This window comes from Orcinus orca, chromosome 3, assembly GCF_937001465.1.
Source record: "Orcinus orca chromosome 3, mOrcOrc1.1, whole genome shotgun sequence".
NCBI classification, from domain to species: Eukaryota; Metazoa; Chordata; class Mammalia; order Artiodactyla; family Delphinidae; genus Orcinus; species Orcinus orca.
In genome coordinates this window covers 109,259,226-109,282,230 of record NC_064561.1, presented here as the reverse complement: position 1 = coordinate 109,282,230, position 23,005 = coordinate 109,259,226, and the positions used below count along the sequence as shown (strand labels likewise).

The 23,005-nt window shown below is 38.6% G+C and overlaps 1 protein-coding gene across 12 annotated transcripts in view; it reads right to left on the bottom strand.

Annotated features, from left to right (window-relative positions):
• Window positions 1-23,005, bottom strand: part of MCTP1 (multiple C2 and transmembrane domain containing 1) — a 543,328-nt gene that overhangs the window by 9,894 nt on the left and 510,429 nt on the right. For 11 of the 12 annotated variants that reach the window (XM_049708421.1, XM_049708419.1, XM_049708429.1 and 8 more), the window contains 2 exons: window positions 11,540-11,649; window positions 7,480-7,589 (listed from right to left, as the gene is read on the bottom strand). The exons of the other annotated variant lie outside the window; for it this stretch is intronic. In XM_049708421.1, the coding sequence (XP_049564378.1) occupies window positions 7,480-7,589; window positions 11,540-11,649 (220 nt within the window). The remainder of the gene's footprint in view (window positions 1-7,479; window positions 7,590-11,539; window positions 11,650-23,005) is intronic. 12 annotated transcript variants of the gene reach the window in all.

The following is a 23,005-nucleotide window of genomic DNA, read 5'->3' as shown; positions in this document are numbered from 1 at the left end:
GCCAGAGGGGCTTATGTTTGCAGGTCCCAAAGGACTGTAAACAATAGAGAAAGAGGTCTTAAACAGCTAACACCCTCAGGGCACAGCAAGAAGTAACAGACCAAGGAGCTCAATCTCTCTGTGAAATGGGCCTATAATTTTATCATGGCAGGCTTCTAATTAAACACACATCTAAGGGCTGACTGTAAACCCTTCCGGACACCTCAGAGGGGAGCTCTTACACATGGCTGGTGCCCCAGTTATTGCAGCTGCCATCCAGGGGATGCCCCTTGACTGCCTGACTCTGGTGGTCAGGGGAGCTGGTGTTCCTGAGTCTCACAGGACTGTAACAATCAAGAGATAGTTCTCTGCAAGGTACCACCACCAGGCAGGGCACTGCACAAACAGGAGACTGAAACACACCCCAGTCTTTCTATGAAAGAGGCCTATTTGCTTGTCCTGGAGCTTTGGCCTCAGGGGCAGCTTTCAGGTTTGGCACACATCTAGGGACGTATGCAGGTGCTCTCAGGGGACACAGGCCAGGGAATGCTATCTTTGCACTCTCCCTCTGCTTCACCACAGCTCATCAGTATCTCCCAGAAAGGAGCTTATAAACTCATCCAAAGCCCTGATTTTTGTGACTGTCACCCAGGGGACACCTCCAGATCATCTGTCTCTGGTGGCCAGCTGGGCTTACACTTGCATTCCCACTGTATATATCTGCATAATTTAAAAGCTGCTGCCTAAGGGAATGATTTTCAATTAGCCTGAATCTAGGTGCTGCCTGAGATCCTCCTGTTTGAGACACTGACAGGTCTTCACACATCCTCAACTATGAGGGCTATTAAAAATAAAATAGGCTTGGACTTCCCTGGTGGCACAGTGGTTAAGAATCCGCCTGCCAATGCAGGGGACATGGGTTCGAGCCCTAGTCCGGGAAGATCCCACATGCCACAGGGCAACTAAGCCTGTGCGCCACAACTACTGAGCCTGCACTCTAGAGCCCATGAGCCACAACTATTGAGCCCGTGTGCCACAACTATTGAAGCCCGCACGCCCTAGAGCCTGTGTTCTGCAACAAGAGAAGCCACTGCTCTCTGCAACTAGAGAAAGCCTGCACGCAGCAACGAAGACCCAACACAGCCAAAAATAAATAAAAAATAGAATAGGCTGCTTGGACAATCACAAAGGTTTGGGAGACAACTAAGAGCTAAGGCAAGGTTGAATGATAAGGTTCATCTCCTATGCAAGAGCACTACTTCAAGACTGGGAGAGGTGGCTCTTTCATCTAATGCATAGAAACCAACAGATTCAAGCAAAATGAGGAAAATGTTTCAAATGAAAGAACAAGATAAACCTCAGAGAAAAAAACCTTAATGAAATGGAGATGTTATTTCCCTGATAAGGAGTTCAAAGTCATGCTCATAAATATGCTCACCAAACTCAGGAGGGTATGGATGAACAAAGTGAGAAGTTCAACCAAGAGATAGAACATATAAGTACCAAATAGAAGTCACAGAGCTGAAGAATAAAATAATTGAACTGAAAAATACACTAGAGGAATGCAACAGCAGACTAGATGAAGAAGAAGAAAGGATCATAGAAAATCAGAGGAGCAAAAAGAAAAAAATGACAAAAAGTGAAGATGGCTTAAGGGACTCATGGGGACAACATCAAGCGAACTAACATTTGCATTATAGGGAGTCCCAGCAGGGGAAGAGAGAGAGAAAGGGGCAGAAAATGTATTTTAAGAAATAATGGCTGAAAACTTCCTTAATCTGGGGAAGAAAACAGATCCAGAAAGCCCAGGGAGTTCCAAATAAGAGAAACCCAAAGAAACCCACATCAAGACATATAATTAAAATGTGAAAAGTTAAGGACAAGAGTCATAAAAGCATCAAGAGATTAACAACTTGTTATGTACAAGAGAACCCCCAAAAGACTATAAGCAGATTTTTGAGGAGAAACTTTGAAGACTAGAAAGGAATGGCATAATATATTCAAAGTGCTAAAAGAAAAAAGACTTCCAAGCAAGAATACTCTACTCAGCTAAGTTATCCTTCAGAACTGAAAAAGAGAATTTTCCAGACAAGCAAAAGCTAAAAGAGTTTATCATTACTAAACTGCCTTATGACAAATGTTAAAGGGACTTCTTTAAGCCAAAAGAAAGTGTGCTGTAAGTAGAAAGAAAACACATGCAAGTACAAATGTCACTAGTAAAGGTAAATATATACTAAACATAGTGGCTTAATCATTTATAAAGCTAGTATGAAGATTATACAACAAATATAGTAAAAATAACTATAACTACAATATTTAGTTAAGGGATACACAACAATAAAAAGGTGTAAAATGTAACATATAAAACAGGGAAATAGAGTAAAAATTTAGAACTTTCAAATGCATTCAAACTTAAGTTCTTGGGACTTCCCTGGTGGCACAGTGGTTAAGAATCCTCCTGCCAATGCAGGGGACATGGGTTCAAGCCCTGGTCCAGGAAGATCCCACATGCCACGGAGCAGCTAAGCCCATGTGCCTAGAGCCCATGCTCCACAACAAAGAGAAGCCACCACAATGAGAAGCCCATGCGCTGCAACGAAGAGTAGCCCCCGCTTGCCACAACTAGAGAGAAAGCCCACGTGCAGCAACGAAGACCCAATGCAGCTAAAAAAAAAAATTTTTTTTAAAAATTAAGTTCTTGTACATAAGCCTCGTGGTAACCACAAAATAAGAAAGCAAGAGAAGAAGAAAAGAACAGAGGAACTACAAAACAGCCAGAAAACAATTAACAAAATGGCAGTAAGTACATACCTATCAATAATTACTTTAATGTAAATGAACTAAATTTTCCAGTCAAAATACATAAAGTGGCTGAATGGATTAAAAAAAAAAAAAAGCAAGACCCTTCTGTATTGCTGCCTATGAGAGATTAAGTCAGGTGTAAGGACACACACAGACTAAACATGAAGGGATAGAAAAAGATATTCCATGCAAATGGAACTGAAAGAATGCAGGGGAAGCTATACTTATATAAGACAAATAGATTTTAAAACAATGCAAATTGGAAAGGAAGAAGTAAAACTCACTATTTGCAGATGACATGGTTTTTTATATATAGAAAATTCTAAAGACTCCACCAAAAAACTGTTAGAACTAATAAATGAATTCAGTAAAGTTGCAGGATACAAAATCAATACACAAAAATCTGTTGCATTTCTATACACTAACAATGTAGTATCAGAAAGAGAAATTAAAACAATCCCATCAAAAAGAATAAAATACTTAGTAACAAATTTAACCCAGAAGATGAAAGACCTGTACACTGAAAACTGTAAGACACTGAGGAAAGAAATTGAAGAAGACAAATAAATGGAAAGGTATTCCCTGCTCAAGGATTAAAAGAATTGATATTGTTAAAATGTTCATACTACCCACAGCCATCTTCAGTTTCAATACAATCCCTTTCAAAATTCCAATGGCATTTTTAACAGAAATAGAAAAAAATCCCAAAATTTGTATGGAACCACAAAAGACCCTGAATTGCAAAGCAATACTAAAACAGAAGAACAAACCTGGAGACATCATGCTCCCTAATTTCAAACTATATTACAAACCTATAGTTATTAAAACAGTATGGTATTGGCATAAAAACAGATGACATAGATCAATAGAAGAGAATAGAGAGCCCAGAAATAAGCCCATGTATATATGGTCAATTAATTTTTTTTTTATAAATTTATTTTTGGCTGCATTGGGTCTTTGTTGCTGTGCATGGCTTTCTTTGTTGCTGTGCATTTGTGGTGAGCAGGGGCTACTTTTATTACAGTGTGTGGGCTTCTCATTGCAGTGGCTTTTCTTGTTGCGGAGCACAGGCTCTAGGCGCGTGGGCTCTAGAGTACAGGCTCAGTGGTTGTGGCACACAGGCTTAGTTGCTCTGCGGCATGTGGGATCATCCCGGACCAGGGCTCAAACCTGTGTCTCCTGCATTGGCAGGCGGATTCTTAACCACTGCACCACCAGGGAAGTCCCTGGTCAATTAATTTACAACAAAGGAGCCAAGCATATACAATGGGGAAAGGACGGTCTCCTCATGAAATGATGTTGGGAAAATTGGACTGGCACAAGCAAAAGAATGAAGCTGGACCATTATCTTATACCGCTTACAAAAATTATTACTCAAAACAGACTAAATCTTGAATGTTAAGACCTGAAACCACGAAACTCCTAAAAGAAACTATAGGTGATAACAAAAGTAAAAATAAGTGGGACTGCGTCAAACTAAAAAGCTTCTGCACAGCAAAGAAAACCATCAACAAAATGAAAAGGCAACCTACAGAATGGGAGAAAATATTTGCAAATCATATCTGATAAGGGGCTAATATCCAAAATATATTAAAAACTTATACAACTCAACTGTCAAAAACAATTAAAAAATGGGCAGAGGATCTGAATAGACATTTTTCCAAAGAAGACAGATGGCCAACGGATACATGAAAAGATGCTCAATATCACTAATCATCAGGGAAATGCAAATCCAAACCACCATAAGATATCACCTCACACCTGTCAGAATAGCTGTATCATCAAAAAGTCTATAAATAACAAATGTTGGGGAGGGTGTGGAGAAAAGGGACCCCTTGTGAACTGCTGGTGGGAATGTAAGTCGGTACAACCACTACAGAAAAAGGTATGGAGGTTCCTCAAAAAATTAAAAATAAAACTACCACTATGTTCCTGTAATTTCACTTCTGGGTATTTATCTGAAGAAAACAAAAACACTAATTCAAAAATACATGTGCACCCCCATGTTCATTCAGCATTATTTATAATAGCAAAGACATGGAACCAACCTAAGTGTCCGTTGACGGGTGAATGGGTAAAAATGTTGTGGTATACATATGCACAGTGGAATATTATTCAGCCATAAAAAAGTTTGAAATCTTCCCATTTGTGATAACATGCATTGACCTCAAGGGCATTCATTATACTAAGTGAAATACGTCAGACAGAGAAAGACACATACTGCATATGATTTCACTTATATGTGGACTCCTTAAATAAAAACAAAAATCAAGCTCATAGATACAGAGAACAGCCTGGTGGTTACCAGAGGCGGAGGAGTGGGAGGTGGGTAAGGGAGTCAAAAGGTACAAATTTCCAGCAATAAAATGTCATGGGGATCTAATGTACAGCATGGTGACTATAGTTAATAATACTGTATTGCACATTTGAAAGTGGCTAAAAGAGTAGATCTTAAAAGTTCTCATCACAAGAAAGAATGTTTCCATTTCTGTATTTCTGGCATTGAGATTTATAGAAACCAATTTTCCTTTTAAATTATAAGAAATTTAAATTTAAGGCTTGCAAAAGATGCTACTGTGATTGACTTGGATCACTTCTTGGATTAAAATGGCCAAGAACCATTAAAAATGAGCCAAACCTACCCATGCTAAATTATTCAACAGTGAATCCTCTGTGCTACCTGAAGAGCAAATGTGGATGAGGGGCAAATACAGATGAATTTGGAGCTATTATACAAAAAAAAAAAAAAAAACCCAAATTTAATGAGGTAGAAATGTCAAAATAATGTATAAAACTAGAAGTACCTATTCTACATATTCTATGGAATAATGTAGAATTTCAATTGGATAAGTCTACTGTTTTAAATTTATATTGCACTTAATAAATTACCAAGCATATTCACATAAAAATACATAAATAAACAGCTTTTTATGAAATCAGAGTGGTAAAAACTGGGTCACAAACTGGAGCATCTTGGCTCTTCAGGGAGCTGAGCAGAATAAACCAATGCAATTATGATTTGGTCCCTGTCTCCCCATGTGAGACTCATGTCTTAAATTTCTATTTAATATTTCAGCAATCACCTACCACTAAAGGAATACTGTTTTGTTTTATTTTATTTGATGAAACAAGAGACCCAAACACATTCTCTGCAAATTAGGTTTAAGACAGCTTGCCAGTGAGGCCAACCCAGATTACACAGCCAGATGTCTGCCGTGGGCTCCAGTTTCTGAGAACCTGGGGAAAGGAAACCCGAAGTTCCCCACCTATCACAACTGAGATGGCAGGTCTGACCCTAAGTAGGTTAGAGTAATAAACTGCCACACCTAACGCCCTACCTTAATTCCTTCAATAAAACAGCAGCCGTTTTAAATATCAGAGGAAGGAATGAAAGAGCATACAATAGCGACGCAAGAACATGGTGGAAATGCCTCTTCCCTTGTATAGTGAAAGCACTGTCTTAGTTGAAACTGCTTCTTTAAATTATAGAAATTAAGGCAGGAAAACATAATCACCCTTCCCTTCACCCTCCACTCCCTACCCAAGATGTAAAGGTAATGATAGTGATGATAGGGGCAAGAGGGCTTGCTGAAGATATGACAAGATATGCCAAAAAGAATAGCGAGGTAAGGATTTGTAAACTGGAGGGCTTGGAGACATCAGACCCTTTTTCATTTTATTCCAGGATATTTCTTTAAAAGCCTTAAGAGAACAAAACATTCCTTTTCATCTTTTTGCTTTCAGTGTAAGCACATGTGTTCTGAAATTAAAACCCATTTTGGTTCTTTGCATTTTGTATAAGTTTAGCAATCTCGGGTGTATGCAGTCCAGGGGCAAGTAGAGAATTCTACCCAGTCTTGTTTATATATATATATATATATATATATATATATATATATATATATATATATATATATATATATATATATATATATATATAAAATATATATCATTAATGTAGTTTTATATGTTAGTTGATCTTGGAGACTGAAAATTAAGTTTTCCAAAGAATTGTGTCAGATAAGAGAAAGAAAAAAACCCAAAAAAACCCCAAACTATGAAGAATGCTGAAAGTACCACCTAAGTATAGTCTAGGTACATGGGAACTGTTAGCATGAAGCATAATTGCATTAGAAATTAGGACCCCCAAATATCACCTTTAAAGTGGGTTTTTACAGAAGCATTCTTGTTTAGTACACATAAAGCAGGGTTTTTTGTTCCCAAGCAGCCTGCCAATGCCAAGGACCCTCTTCCTGCTTCCTTAAAGGTGACCTCTTAAACAGGCAGCCATATATAGTACCATGTTTACGGACATTTCCGTAAGATAAAGTACACAGCACAAAAGCATATTGTCCTAAATGCACCATATGGATCAAAATGCCTCTGTTTATGTATAAATGGTGGAAATAAATCAGAGTGATATCTAGACAAAGCTACACTTTGATATATGAAGAATCTGCACAACTACATGTTTATAGTATGATGGAGCCTATGGTGCCAGATAAGAAAAATGCATTTGCAGATAGACCTAAATCTTTATACTCTTGTGATTTTTAACTGACCTGTCTCTTTTCATCATGGAGTAGCTTCATGACCATAAATATAGGGAACTACTGACAGTATAACTCATCCCTTAAAAATAGTTTGTTCTTAGCAGCTGTGACAGTTAAAAAAAAAGAAAAAAAAGGCTTTACTTACCCCAGACAAGGACAATGTATCTCAGCGGAATGAAGTACAGGATGACTGTGAACGCACAGAGGGCTACAATGGCCAGCCAGCTTAAGAATGGGATGGTCCAGTTGAAAGTACTGAATGAGAAATTAATACATCAGCAATCTGAGCACTTCATACTTTTTTCAAACAAAGATGAAAATAAATGTGATTCTGATTCAAAATCTGGACTAAGGATCTAGTAAAGACTGTATTTCTCACTGGAATAGATTCCAATTGTAATAGGCTATCAGAAGATACAGGTTAGTCATAATCTGCTCAACTTCATGAACCCAGGGCCCAGGTAAAGGATGTTGACACCAACCTCTCCAGATTGTCCCAGGTGACTTAAGGGTCTAAGGTCATCACACTACTTGGGTGACTCCCCATGATTTAAAAATCTTTTTCTACTTCTAAAACTAGTACTGAATCTTGTTTTCTCCAAATTTTCATAGAGGAGAATGCCCCTGGGCCTACCATTCTTTCTTCTATGAACTCTCACACAGGATTAACCACATTGGAAATAAAATGTTGCCAACGATTGTCCATAGATCTAAATCTTACACGGTTGTGTAAATCTTCAGAACTTTAGAAATCCTTAGAGGAATACTCACTTCCCACTTCAGTTATGTTTCAAATGGAATTAGAAGTCAGGAAGAGGGAATTTTGTAAAAATTCACCTGCCATCATAGCCCTCTTCCCAGAAATACATAATTAAGAAATAAAGTCAACATTACCTACTATTCTCCCTACCTTGTTGATAGCAAAGGAGAACATGGCACATGATAGATTTGTTGGGAAGACCAAAAAGGGAGTATAAGCTGGAAAAGGGTGGGTTATAACAGGGCCTGGCTGATGGCTCTGCAGTGTTTCCACACTGCTGGTGACTAATAATGTAGAGGGTCAGGGAAGGAAGCAAGACGGAGTACTGACAATGATATAACATCGGAACAAAGAACAAAAATGGGATCAATGAACAGAAGGACAGGAAGTTACAAAAGAGACAGTACTAAGATGGGAAGGACTTTAATGAGACAAAAAGAAAGATCAAGACAGAAGGCAAATGGAACGTGGAAAAACTGGGATATTTTTAGGCTTTTTGTGTAGAACATCTATTGTGAGTCTGGTAGTTTCTAAGAGAGAGTGACAAAATTATAAAGTAAACAGAACCATTCCACGGAGCCTTCGAGGTTGGGTATATAATCATATCTCCATTTATAAGCATACCATTGCCTTGAAGTTCAGCCTCCAAAGAGGAACTAAAATATCTTGCTGAGTGACTCTTTAGCATAATTTAATAAAAAAAAAAAAACCAAAGAAGGTAGCAAATCCGTGTTCAAAGCCTAGATTCTGCTATGTGACTTTAGGTGGTAAACCTCTCTAAGCGTCAACCTTCCCGGTTATAAAATGGGGACAGCTTTCATTGTATCCAGGAAGACTGGTAGTGATGGCAACATGTTTATGTGAATCAAGATGAAGTTATTAGAGCCATTCAACTCTAGGAGTCTATAAAGTATGGCATTTCTTCTTATCAAGCAGTGAGAAGGGCCCCAAGACACTTCAAGAAAATATGAAATTGTACATGATATGGATAAATGTCAGTGTTTTTTCTTTCTTCTAATTTCCCAGTAATGGATGCTATGCTCACTTGGGCTGGGTTTTTCCAGGGAAGTTTTTGATCCAATAAAGGATGTTTCTCAAGAGATTTTCTCATGTACTGCCCTTCAGCCTAACACTTAAGAGTTATTCCTTAGCTTTGTGGCATATGGCTTGCTTTTTGTCTTTCTCTAGGTCAAATTCTTAAAAATGTTTTTTTTCTAGTAAGAAAGCCAAAGTTGGATCAATCTGGTTGTCTTGTTTTTAGTAACTCCTGGGGTCTGGCTTTGCTGTCGTGTTTTTTTATCTCCTATGGCCAGAGTGAGTCCTATAACTGTCACCAGGCAAAGAATCATGCCTTCCCTCCTTCACTGACACCTGTAGTTCCCTTGCTTCTGCCCGCTTGTGGAGAGAACAGAAGGCTGAGGGTCTGTTTGCTCTCCTGTGGCTCAGCTCCGAGCCATCTATCACACCACTCCATGTGTGAGGGCACTGGCTCTTCACGCAGAAAACCCTCCCTCTGGGCACCCTCACTGAAGAACACCCTGTGTTCTTACTCCTCTTGGAAGGAAAAATGGCAAGGAATACCAGTGTAGCTTTTTTCCCAGGGGGAAAAAAGACTGCCCTTTTCTTTTTCCACAGTGCATTGTGGAATCTATATCTAGAATATGATCTTAAGAGATGCAATTCAAGAAAGTTCTGGAATGATTTAGTAACAAGATGTGGTAATTATGGAGGCTTTCATTTTGTACTTAAAGATTGCTTCTGTATCTGCTTTCTGGATAGATCCATTTTATCCCGTGTGACCCCAGGGGAGCTTCTCTCTTATAGTATTGGAAAGATTACTGTGCCGAAAAGATAGCTCCTACAAGACTCACTAGATCCTATGCGGTGTTCCTGTACCTCAGCCTATACCTGCACCTCTGTCTATACCTTGGAAAGTTCACAAAATCCAGTTTTCCCCAAGCCTGGTCCACAGCCAGGATCTGGTCATTTCCTTCAACTGGCCATGGTCTTTTCCAGCCAAGCACCTGTCTGAGTCTCCTAACACCCAGAGTTACAAAGAAGCCTCTCCCCTTCAGGCATTCACAATCCTGACCTTAGAGTTGACCCAGGGTCTTCTGATATAAATGAGATGTTTCTGTCAGGTAATCAATACACAGTGTACCTCAGAGAAAGGACAATACTCAATAGGGAAATGCCCCATTTAGGACTTCACACTCTGCTTCTGCAGATAGGTTGTGGAGAACAAGGAAACATGCTTAGAGGTGTAAATAACATGGAGAAGAAGAAAAGAGAAAAGATGTGGAAATCAGTCTTTAGAAGTCTGATACTGAATGTTGCTTAGAGGCACATTTGGGAGTGAGAAGGAGGCTGTTCTGTCTAATATGATACGAGAAAGTGGAAACTCAGCACCTATGCATATGTGGAAATGTGTTAAACAAAAAATTATACAAAATAAAATGCATTATGCCTTGAAACATGAAAGGCACCAGATGAATGACTCACACCTTTAGTTTAAATAATTTACTCCTTTCAATTTCTATGTATGCCCAAGGATCCAAATCTGCAGAACACTTTTGGTTATGAATAATAAACAGTGAATAGATATATAAAGCTAGGAAAATGTAGGCTTATCCAGATATACAGCACCCCTTCTTGAATAGATCATTTAGAAATCATTATGTAGGCCAATTTTCACATAGTTTAGTCGGTACGGGGCCTTAGAATATTTTTTACTAATATCTAATTATAAATCCACCTTACCATTTTTATAATTAAACAGTTGGTTTAAAAAATATATTAATAAATAAAACTGTTTGAAGTAAAATGCAAGTAATATGTTTCTTAATTTTACATCAGCTCTCAATGAAGATCTATTTCCTTGTTTAAAAAATTGTTTTTTAAATTATAAAAATTATGTATATTTTCTAAATGACAAAGCATTAGTTTATTTCATCTATAATTATGATCTCAGCTATTTAAATATACAAAATTGAAAGCATATTTTTGCAGGGTGCTATATATAGTATGATTTTTTTAATTTAACTTTATTGATGAAATTATAACTCGACCAATAATAAACTGCAGGTGTGTCTTGATTACCTGAAATCCTCATTTAACTTGGTTTATTTTTTTTCGATCACAATTTCATATTCTGTGTAAGAACAAAGTCTCACTGTGAAAATGTGCTAAAATTTAGGACGGTGTTATTTCTTCAAAGCTACAAGTATGACTTCTTTCCAACCAATATGTTCTAAATTTCAAGGAGGAAATTGACAGAACTTTCATAAAACCAAAGACAGGCAGAAACAAAGTAAATAATGATAAAACGGAACAATAGATCACCCAGGAGTGTCCCCTGCCAGAAAGAATGTGGCAGTTCACCCTCTGAGAAACAAATGGACACTGTCCCACAGAACACCAGGGCTCACATGTCAGCATCACTCACTTCTTTATCCTTTCGCCAAAGGAAGCAACTTCATCTAGGATGTTCTGGACACTGATACATACTTCCTGGATGGCATAGATTTTATTTATAAATCCCTTTTTTTCGCTGTCCTAAAACACAATAAAAAAGAGAGAGAGATTCTATATGAGTAAAGGTATCCTTGAGGGCTTGAATTCTTTTAATTGTCCCACTCTTACATTTTTAAACTTAAATGAACTTCATTTTTGCATATATATAAATGGATACGTGAAGCCCATGAAATGTTTAGGATATGAAAGGAGGTAGAGGAGGAAGAGTACTCAGCATTATGGAGCTGTGCTAGTATAAGGGTGGCTGCAAAGCACAAGACTCAGATTCTGTTGCTCTTGCCCTGGCGAACAGAAACATTCCAGCCAGGGGGAGGGGAGGTATAAAGAGATCAGGTCTCAGAATGACCAAATGCGGAATCTGTGCTGACCCTGGACCTACCATGACGCGATACTCAGCAAACCCAGTTTCTTGGCCCCAGCACCCATACACCTAAGTTTGGTCTTGGCTCCAGATATTTTAATAGAAGGGAATGCTGGGTGCAAATGAGAAGACCTGTGAGCAATGAAAACTGCAAAAAAAATGTTAAATAAAAAAAATAACAAGGTCAACTGAAATCCAGTAAGTGGCCACCTCTAAACAGCACCTTAGGTAGATCAGATACACAGTTAGCCTGGCCCCGCCTCTTACGAATAATAGTCACATACTTCATGCTCTATTAGTCAGGGTTCTAACTAAACATCCCCCGCCCCACACTTTGTACTTAATTCTTCATTTTAAAACTTGTGCTAGATTTAAGCAAAGCTGGTGTGTGCTCCAGGGAATGGATGGGTGAGGACTGAGCATAAAGCGCCCAGAGAGTGGTGTGAGCCTGGGAGAAATGGGCACATTTTGTAATTTTAGACCCAGAGGAAGAAACAGTGGTGCCCTTTCACGATAGAAAATTCTGCTTAGTAGCCTGGCATCACAGGCACTTGCCTAGGCTGTTTGGTGGAGACCATCCAACCCATGACTCCATTCCTCCATGCCAGCTTGAATCTCTATGGAAATGTAGATCCAATTTCATTACTTTAACTTCTTTTGAACACTTGCACACTGTGCCAGAACACTTGAGACCTCATGTGGCAGTCAGTGCTTGCTGAAAGCAGCCAGGAAGCTAGAATAATAATGTCGTCATGTTGCACATTTACATACTGACTTTCATTTTAGAAGAGTCTAAAGCACTTTGCACTGTGAACACTTGGCTGGGGCTGGCATCCTGCCACCTTAGAAACTGAGGGCAAGCGAATGACAGGTGTGTGGGCAGCCTCCAAGGACAACAGGGTACAGTGGGACTGAGGACACGGATGCCAGTTTTATAACATGATCTTTAGATACCAGTTACTTAGAGCCCTCATTTTAAATTTAATTCCCATGGGAGATATTGTCTACATTATTCATCTCACTTATACCAAAACGGACTGTAAGGCAATGAGGTAGATGAAATGCATAAGGCTCAGAGTACAGAGAACAATTACACACTCTCGGAGTCCCCACTGTCTTCAAAAGTTGCCCTTCACATGTCATTACAGACATGGGTGCATCAATTTCTTGTCTTTTTTCCCTCCCCAGTAATAAAATGCACTCATTTCACCTATGTAATTGTACATTTTACAATAAAATGGATAACCAGTGGCTCCTTCTAGTTCCTTTCATAATTACAAAATTGGTCTGCTCTAATAATCTCCACAGCCTTCAATGTTCTCTCTCAAGCACCGGCTAAGTTCATTTTGTCTATGAAGTAAAGTGCTCTTACAAAATATTTTTCTACATGCAGAATAAATCAAGTTGGAGACAAAGCATGCAGATTATACAATGAAAGTTCACTGAGAATAATATCGTACCAGTTTGAAATTATGAGGTGAAAAATGTTTCTTTCACAATAGCAATAAAATATATAAAACAGCCATACCTTAACAAGAAATGTACAGAATCTATATTAAGAAATTAGAGGTACTATGAGGTACTCTAATTAAGGTACTATGAGGTACTCTAATTAAGAAATTAGAGGTACTATTCTTCATTGGAATACTGAATATTAAAAGAATGTATTCTTTTTTTTTTTTCAGTTGAACACAAAGGTTTAATGCAATGTCAAGCAAATCCTAATGTGTTTGGAGTGGAGTGAAATGGGGAGAACTTGATCAAGTGTTTTTAAAATTTATTTGGAAGAATAAATGAATACCTATAGCCAAGTAATGTTTGCAAGAGAGAAATAATGAGAAAACATTTATTGTACCAGATATTTAAGTAATTAAAATATGAAAGATAAGCATTGAAAGAGAGATCATTGTATGATAAAGCACCATCATAAATCTATCATAAAGAAGGAAGTATTATGTTACTGGGTAATTGTTTTAACTATTTGGGGAAAATTATATTAAATTCTGCCTTAATAAATTCTCAAACTTATTTATGACAGCTCAAATCTACCCCAGCATCTACCTCAAACTGAGGTACCTCAAATATATACTATATTAATTTAAAAGCAAAAAGCTAAAAATGAATTATAAAAACAGAAAAAGATAGGTAATTTATTTACTGACCTTGGAATAGGAAAGAACTTTCTGAACATACAAGCAGTAGAGAAAATCACAAAGAAAAATAACTGGTAGTAAAAGGTAAATAACATTAAAAACTTATATCAAAATTTATCATAAATTTAAAAGGCTAAGTGGGAAAAAAATTGCAACAAATATGACAAATGAAGGGATGGGATTACCAATATAGTCAATGAACATCTGAAACAATTTTCATTGCAGTTTTGTTTATAATAACAAAAAGACAAATCACTAACATGGTGGGTAGAATTAATTATGTTACATACAAATGATAGACTATTAGGAAATCACAAAATATTGCTTAAAGACAGTGAAAATACTTATGATCTAATAGAAACTGAAAAGAATGGGAAGTAAATGTGATATGGAGTATAATTCTAACTTATTTTTGAAATGAGTAGGATGGAAATAGATGAAGGGAATGTGTCAAAATCTTAAAGATAATGGATGTTTACCTTCCTCATACCTTCCTGTAATATTCAAATTCTTTGCAATTAATATATTTTACTTTTATAATCAGGATAATCCCCTGATTTTCTCCAATATCATTGTTAAAGTAACATGGATAGAAGACATAAATGAATCAGTATTCACTGGGCATGATTTTACACGGTTTATCTATTTCTTTTTAATGTATGTTTTTGTATTCTAAATTATCTTTAGAAAGAAGTAGAATGTAAATAGATACTCATTAAGCACCATAAAGTTCTTTTCACACAGCTCATTCAATCCTCACAACCACCCTACAACACAGATATTTTTCTCCACTGTACAGGAGAGAAAACTGAGGCTCACGGAAAAGTGACACAGCTTGGATTAGGATTACAACCAGCCAACTCGAGTCTGTTCTCTGCACAATATACTATGTGACCTTCCCACTCTACCCAGGAAGATTTCAGTTCCTACCCAGGATCCCTGTGAGATAAACAAGAAGAAAAGACTTGCGAACGTTTAGAAATTTATTATCGCAAACACCATGATCAGCAAGAAAATGAAATCCAGAAAGTTGATTCAAAAATGGGAAGTGGAAGATGTGTTAGAAACCACCAGATTTAATGTTAATAATGTCATGTGCATATATTAAATATGGGATCTTCATTAGTAACATGTCATTTCAGGTATCTACAAAGACTATTTTTAGTAGATTCTTTAAATCCAAGTACTGATGTTGATTATTGGCTCAAGAGTTTTTAAAAATCTGCTCACTTTTAATTTTCATTCTTTCTTCTGCACTCCCACCCTGCGCCCACTCCCCTCACCCCTGGCCACCACAGTCCAAAATAAAACAGTCTGGAGTGCTGGCAAAGTTTTCAAGTGCTTTGGGATAAAATTTTTATCTTAACATCTCTTTCATCAAATTCTATATTCCTCCACTGTGGTCTCCAACCAATGAAGTAATTACTCGTTATATACAGTATATGACCCAAAACTGCAATGGGTAGTGGAATTGCTCTGTGTTGCATTCCAATATTTCACACTTTTTTCACTAATGTTCAATACTTTATTAGTAGAGAATAAATTGGTACATTTCTTTTATTGTCGTTTTTGCTTTCCTTTATAAACCAGCTTGGATGAAAGAAATATCATAGGGTAGTTAATCATACAAAGGCTTGGTAGTGACAGTGTTTTTTTTAATGCATTATGAAGGTTTCTTTTGAAGATGTAAAAAGAAAATTACCCATAAAAAAGAACTATAACTATAAATCTGAAAATGTGAGATTTATATTGTGCAAGTTTTTCTAATAATTCCATATGATTTCTTAAAATCTTGTTATTTTAAATAGTCCACAAAATATCAATAACTGCACACTTGAAATACAGTGATTCTTTCATATCACCTATTTTACTATCCTGTTTCTCAACAGAAAGTTAACTAGATTTTTCCAAAGAAATATCTACTTCCTAGCTGTGAGATATTTAGGAAACTCTTAAAGACGTGAAGGATCAATATACACTCCTTACATATTTGGGGAATCCTGTTCATTGACTTTCAAACCAAAATGACAAGTGCTCCCATTCACTGATTCGTTCCAAATGGGAACGAGAAGCCAATGTGATAGGTGTCAGGGTATGTGTACTGTGGGGTTGGGGTCTTCGTGCATCCAGCTGCATCCTGCCACAGTCACTGATGCCAAAGAGGTCACTGTCAGCCCTGCTGACATCATAGAAAATGAATCTCTTGGACACCTGTGCTGTATCGATCACAGCAGGTATACAGAACATGTTTGCTCAAAATATTGATGTTACAAAATTAACGTTATTTCACTTTCTTTCTAGGTTGAGAGTGTCTTAAGAGTGTTAAGGGAGAGAGCTATTAAGTCTTACATCAGGATGAGCATAAAACGGAACTGTCCCAGGAAACCAGAGCATATGTTCACCTTACTGAGGATTTCACAGAAGAGGCATGCAAATTTGCACCCCAAAGAGCTAATCTGGATCATAACTCTGCTTTTCCTTTAAAGTCTTGCTGTGTAACCTTTGGCAAAGGGGAACAGTCAGACTGATATCTGTTATGAGACATAACTGTTCTAGTTTACTGTTGACTACAGCTCTTCTGTGAGCAAACTAAACCTCACAGAGCACGAAGTGTACATTGTGTTTGGAATATGTTTAGGGTTCACGGGATTTATCTTTTATGCTAAAGATGGTTTTTGTGCACTGCTTTCTTACTTCACTCAGTAAAATGCCCTGCAATACAGACTTCCTCTCAGATCTATGCTTCTAACCTATGGAAATAGTAGACATGAGGTACAGATTGAATAAAGGTACACAAAGTAGTGAAATGTTTTCTCTGTGCCAATATTCCTTCTTTTTCAGATATAGAAAACTACCCTTCAGCCTGAAATCTAGAGCACTGAAATTCTCCCAGAGAGCAACTTAACAACTCACAGAGACTCTTGACTACTGAATCTTATCTCAGTGTCTTACACAGTTTTTATGATATCAAATCTTACCCAGGTTACTGGGTGCCTTGGCTTTTCCTCATATTAACCTTGAAAGTAGGAACACTCCATTGAAACATTAAAGGATTCTGAGATATGGTTAAGGTTAAGAAGACAGATGGAGACCATTTAAAGACAGTATATTTTCTCTTAAAAAATAAAACAGTTCTCAAAAACATTTACATTTCAGGGTTATAAAGAGGACTAAGTTAAATAAGATAAGCCATGTAGAGCTCTTAGTACAATGCCTGGTACAAATAACTATTATTAGTAGTAGTAGTAATAAAACTATGTATACAATTCCTTATTAAGAGAATTCAAATTATTTTATTTATTTTTGCTCATATTAAAAACAAAATTTTGAAATATTAGAGAGAATTCCTAAATATATGAAACCTTTTAGGCATGTTTAGTTTTGCCCCAGATGTCTTAGTGTTAACTTGTCAGTTTCCATTTTAGAAAATGGTATTAGATTCTTTATAATGTTACATTGAGAAGACTTTTTTTCCCCTTCCCCTGACTCTACACATTTTTTTATCCAGAATGAGTATTTACCTCATCTTAATTTTTTGCTTCCTCTGTTCAAGGTACTAAGCTTTTCAGTACTCATTTTCTACAGTACAATTTTTCATCACATTTAGTTGTGCCTTGCCCCATTAATTTAATGTTATGCTTTTTGCATGGAACTTTAAAGGTGATTGTAAAATAACAAAAATTTGGAAAGAGGTATCCCCTGGGCTAGGCAATGTAAACAACAGGCATTTAAAAATGGCAGTTGGCACTCTTAAGGTTATGATGAAAGCCAGGAAAGAAAGAATGGAAGGAAAGGAAGGGAAAAGAAAGGGAGGAAAGAAGGAAGGAAGGAAGGAAGGAAGGAAGGGAGAGAGAGAAAGAAAGAAAAAAAGAAAGAAAGGGAAAGGAAGAGGAAGGGAGGGAGGAAGGGGAAGGAAAAGAAGAAAGAAGGGAAGGAAGGGAAGAGAGGAAGGAAGGAAGGAGATAAAAGGAAGAAAGAGCAAAAAGGGAGAGGAGGAAACTGAGGGAAAGAGAAAGTGGAAGGGGAGAGGAAAACCTGAAGAGGAGACACCCCATGGGATAGAAGGAGGAGGGGGAGGAGATGGAGAGAGTCCGGGAGGTGAATATGAGGAAGGGAAGGAACATATCTTCTCTCAGAAACGAAAATGACTTGAAGCCAAGGCAAAAATAAAACTTGCTGACTACTCATATTAATTTCTAATTAAGCAAAAATAATTATTTGTAAAAGGCTATACATAGGGCTTCCCTGGTGGCGCAGTGGTTGAGGGTCCGCCTGCCGATGCAGGGGACACGGGTTCGTGCCCCGGTCCGGGAAGATCCCACATGCCGCGAGGCGGCTGGGCCCGTGAGCCATGGCCGCTGAGCCTGCGCATCCGGAGCCTGTGCTCCGCAACGGGAGAGGCCACAGCAGTGAGAGGCCCGCGTACCACAAAAAAAAAAAAAAAAAGGCTATACATAAAATGTTAAATTTCCATTAAATATAAATGTATATAAACCTTACAGAAAGCACCCAGGGGATGCAGATGTACCTGTTGTCAGCGGGGAGAGAGGTCCCTGGAGCTAAATTTCTTGCTTGACAAAGCCCTCATCATGTAGACTCTAAGGGACTTGCCTATCTCCCTCTTCCTAATGATTTAAGAAAACGCCTTATAACTGCCCTGATAGTTCTTGAAAGTTCTTGCAAGATTAGGACTATATATCAGTATGAAAACCTTTGACTTAATCTCCCTGCCAGCAGGCAGGAAATACACTTTCCAGAGAGCCGTTCTCCAGATGATCCCCTCTCAAGGCTTTCTGTCCCAGGAGAAACTCTGCTTTCAGATGGACTCTCAAGTGCAAGGGCCGGAAGGCCTGGCTCCGGGCTAACCTTCATCGAAGCCACACCAGAAGCTGTGAGGCTGCTGGTCCCAAATAACCAGACAGGAAAATAAGTGACAAAGCATACTTTCACCCAGGACAGTACAATACAAGTGTTGAGAAAAAAATTCCGTAAAGTCAAAATGAACACATTGTGGAAAGGGTTAGAAAATGTGAAAGCACACTCGGGATTATGGTGGCCTACGACAAGTTACTGCTTCTGCTTAGACCCCATTTGGAAAAAAAAAAAAAAAAGGTTAAACAAGGTATGTCCTAAACTCCCTTCTGGTGACAAATTAGCAGGTTTACAGAGAAGATAACAAGGGTGTGGAATAGCCTCTGCCGCTGGTAGCCATTTGAAAGCTTATTTGAGGACATTGCTGGTGGATGGAATTTCTCCTGCCCTTTCTATGGGGTCAGTACTGTAAGCCTGAGTGACAGTAGCGAAGAGAAGCACTGGCTTGTTTCTGAATCCAAACAGCAAGCCAGGAGAGTTCTTCTTTATCTCAATTTCTAATGAAAAAGTTGAGTGTACGTGTGTGTGTTCTTATATTTTTATTTATTTATTTATTTCGGTACGCGGGCCTCTCACTGTTGTGGCCTCTCCCGTTGCGGAGCACAGGCCCCGGACGTGCAGGCTCAGCAGCCATGGCTCACGGGCCCAGCCGCTTCGTGGCATGTGGTATCTTCCCGGGCCGGGGCACGGACCCGTGTCCCCTGCATCGGCAGGCGGACTCTCAACCACTGCGCCACCAGGGAAGCCCTGTGCGTGTGTTTTTAAAACCCTCTTTTGAAATCATTTGTTTCGTTTCCAAATGGGTTTTTAAATCTGATTAGAGTTCAAATGCACAGCTGAGAGGGCAACTGAGTTTAGAGAAGGCTGTGAGTCTTCTGGACGACCACAGTCTTAGAGGATGACTAGATTTCTGACTAACTGGCTCTGTGGCTAAACCTGGTTCAGACCCCACCTCCATTATTGCCTTAACTGTGTGGTTTTGAGCAATTTACTTATCTTCATCTGTAAAATGGGGGTAATAACAGAACCTACCTCAGTGATGGTTATAAAATTAAATGAGCTTAATCCATTTAAAGCATTTACCCCAAATGTCTAGAACATAGGAAGTGCTCAGTACGTATTAGGCATTAACGTTATCAACAATTTGAAGAGACTGAAAAGGAAGTACAGAAAAACTTTTAAATGCTAAATTTATTAAATCTCTATAAAGATGACAGAGTTTTCTCCCTTATTATTTATGATATATCTAAGGAATAGTGTGTTTATATAATTCCTTAGAATTATACATCTAATACAATCAGATTATCTCACACGTATCATTTTACATGATCCCTGCAATGGTCACACAAGGGTAAAGGGATTATTCTCATTCCCTAATTAGCAAACCAAAGACCAGACGCCTCGCATCCCAACTCAAACTTCTACCCCAATCTATGCTCACTCTCCTTTGGTGCCTCCAGCCATATCTGTTGTCATCTGAGATATGGGATTTGAAAAATGAGGAGTAAATTCACCTGTTTACAGTATGCCCTGCATCCTGAAAGTTGCACACTCTCTAAGGCCAAAGTTAGTCGTACTCATGCAAAGCACACACCTTTTTCTCCCGTGATTTTTCTGTCAGCGCTTATGCAGGTAACACTTCCCGTTAGAATCAGTGACTTGTTCTTCAACAAGGCACATGGCTGAATCAAGGCCAGAATTTATTATTTTATCTTAAACAGCACGAGCTTTGTTGCTAATCTACTTACTAAAGTAGTTTAAAAAAAAATTCCTTTTACTCCATATACAAAAAAGCATGTACACGAAGGTGTGGAACCTTCGAGGATGTTTTCTTCAATAGATTTGTTATGAAAATCATTCACCTTATAGAGGACTTTATAAAGCTTTTTTTTTTTTTTTTTTTGCAGTACGCGGGTCTCTCACCATTGTGGCCTCTCCCGTTGCGGAGCACAGGCTCCGGACGCGCAGGCCCAGCGGCCATGGCTCACGGGCCCAGCCGCTGTGCGGCACGTGGGATCTTCCCAGACCGGGGCACGAACCCATGTCCCCTGCATCGGCAGGCAGACTCTCAAACACTGTGCCACCAGGGAAGCCCTTATAAAGCATTTTTAACTTATCTTCCCACTTGGATGGCAGGGTCAGGTGGTTTCGCCATTTTATGGATAAGGAAAGTGAGGTTTGGAGAAGTTAGGATCTCATTACTCTAGTTAGAAAGAGTTCCTGGGACTTTAACCCAGGTCTCATAACTGAAACTGGGCTCCTTTCAGGTCATTGTCAAAAAGCCATCAAGTCACATATGGTATTTCTTCACTACATTGTTTTAGATGTTTAAACTTGGCTCTTCCCAAAAACTCATCTTGAGTTTAATCAAATTGTCTGAGCACAGAATCGTATTAGTATTATAAAAGCAATGCTCTTTGTGACATCTCCAAGACTGAGTAAGGATTGCTTTGTGAAATCCGGAGGCTATTTTTCTTTACAAATATTTTACAAGACGAACTTGTACCTTTCTGAAAAAGCACATCTGTTGTAAATTACTCCCTTACAGAAAGAGAGAGGATCACCATCCTTTCTTCCCATCTGAGCTTAAAAGAGATTTGTTGACATATTCTAAGGCCGGCATAGACAAAACAGCACAGGAGAGAGGAGGCCGTCAGCAGGACCAGGACTTGGCTTTGCTTAAACTAATTCCACATGCCCTGTGAACCATTAGCTGTTTTTTATTTCCTGCTCTAAAGATCAGTAGTGAAAATAATCTGGGGTAGGGAAAAGCTGCACTTATTATTTTTTTTTTCCCCAACAAGATGCTGTGTTAGCAAATAGAACATACGAGCCACCTTCAGCAGACCAAGGTCTTTAATAATCCATTTTTCAAACACTGCTGGTATTTCCTTTCCAAACAGAGATGGACTGAGAGTGGAATGAATTTCATCATTTGTATGGTTACAATTGCCAAGTTTCTGGAAATAACCGCCATTTAAATATTGGATGACACTTTGTTTTTTTACATGAAGCCAACAACAGTTTTATTGCTATTTAATTTCTGTGATTTGCTTGTTTGCTGTAAGTTTTCAGTGTTCTGAGTGCATGATGTTTGAGAATAGGGAAACATCTTAAGAACAAATCAGGGAAAAAGCAATGTCAAAGTTGTGTTAATGGGGCTTCCCTGGTGGCGCAACGGTTAAAAATCCGCCTGCCAATGCAGGGGAAATGGGTTCGAGCCCTGGTCCGGGAAGATCCCACAGGCCACGGAGCAACTAAGCCCATGTGCCACAACTACTGAGCCTGTGCTCTAGAGCCCACGAGCCACAACCACTGAGCCTGTGAGCCACAACTACTGAAGTCCACGGGCCTAGAGGCCACGCTCTGCAACAAGAGAAGCCACCACAATGAGAAGCCCGCGCACCACAACGAAGAGTAGCCCCCGCACACCACAACTAGAGAAAGCCCACGCCCAGCAACAAAGACACAATATAGTCAAAAATAAATAAAATTAAATTAAATTAAAAAAAAAAAAAAAGTTGTGTTAATGGCCTAACTTGAATCCACCAAACAAGGGAGATAAGCGTTAGGAAAAAACAATTTGTTCTACCATTTGGGGCTTTTCTCCCTCAGTTTCCCCATACACTGAATAATCTAATATCATCTACCATTTTCAGACCTGGGCATAATGTAGCAAATCAAGGACAAGATTGAGAACTCAGTTGTCTCCTTTAAGAGGATAATTGGTCTCTTCAATGAAATTCAACAAAACAGAGGTGATGTCAGTACAAATAAAGGGCCTGGTGAATTTGGAGGGAACTAGACCATCTTTCTCTATTGATGCTATATGTAGCACATACCTGAAAACCAACTCTGTGCCCTATGGGATGCTGCTGATATATGGGGTGGGCCTATCTCCTAAACCTCTTCCTTACTGCAGACTAAATCACAAAAACAGGCTCATCCTGAAGCCAACCTGGAAGAAAAGAGCAAAGGCCCACTTTACTGC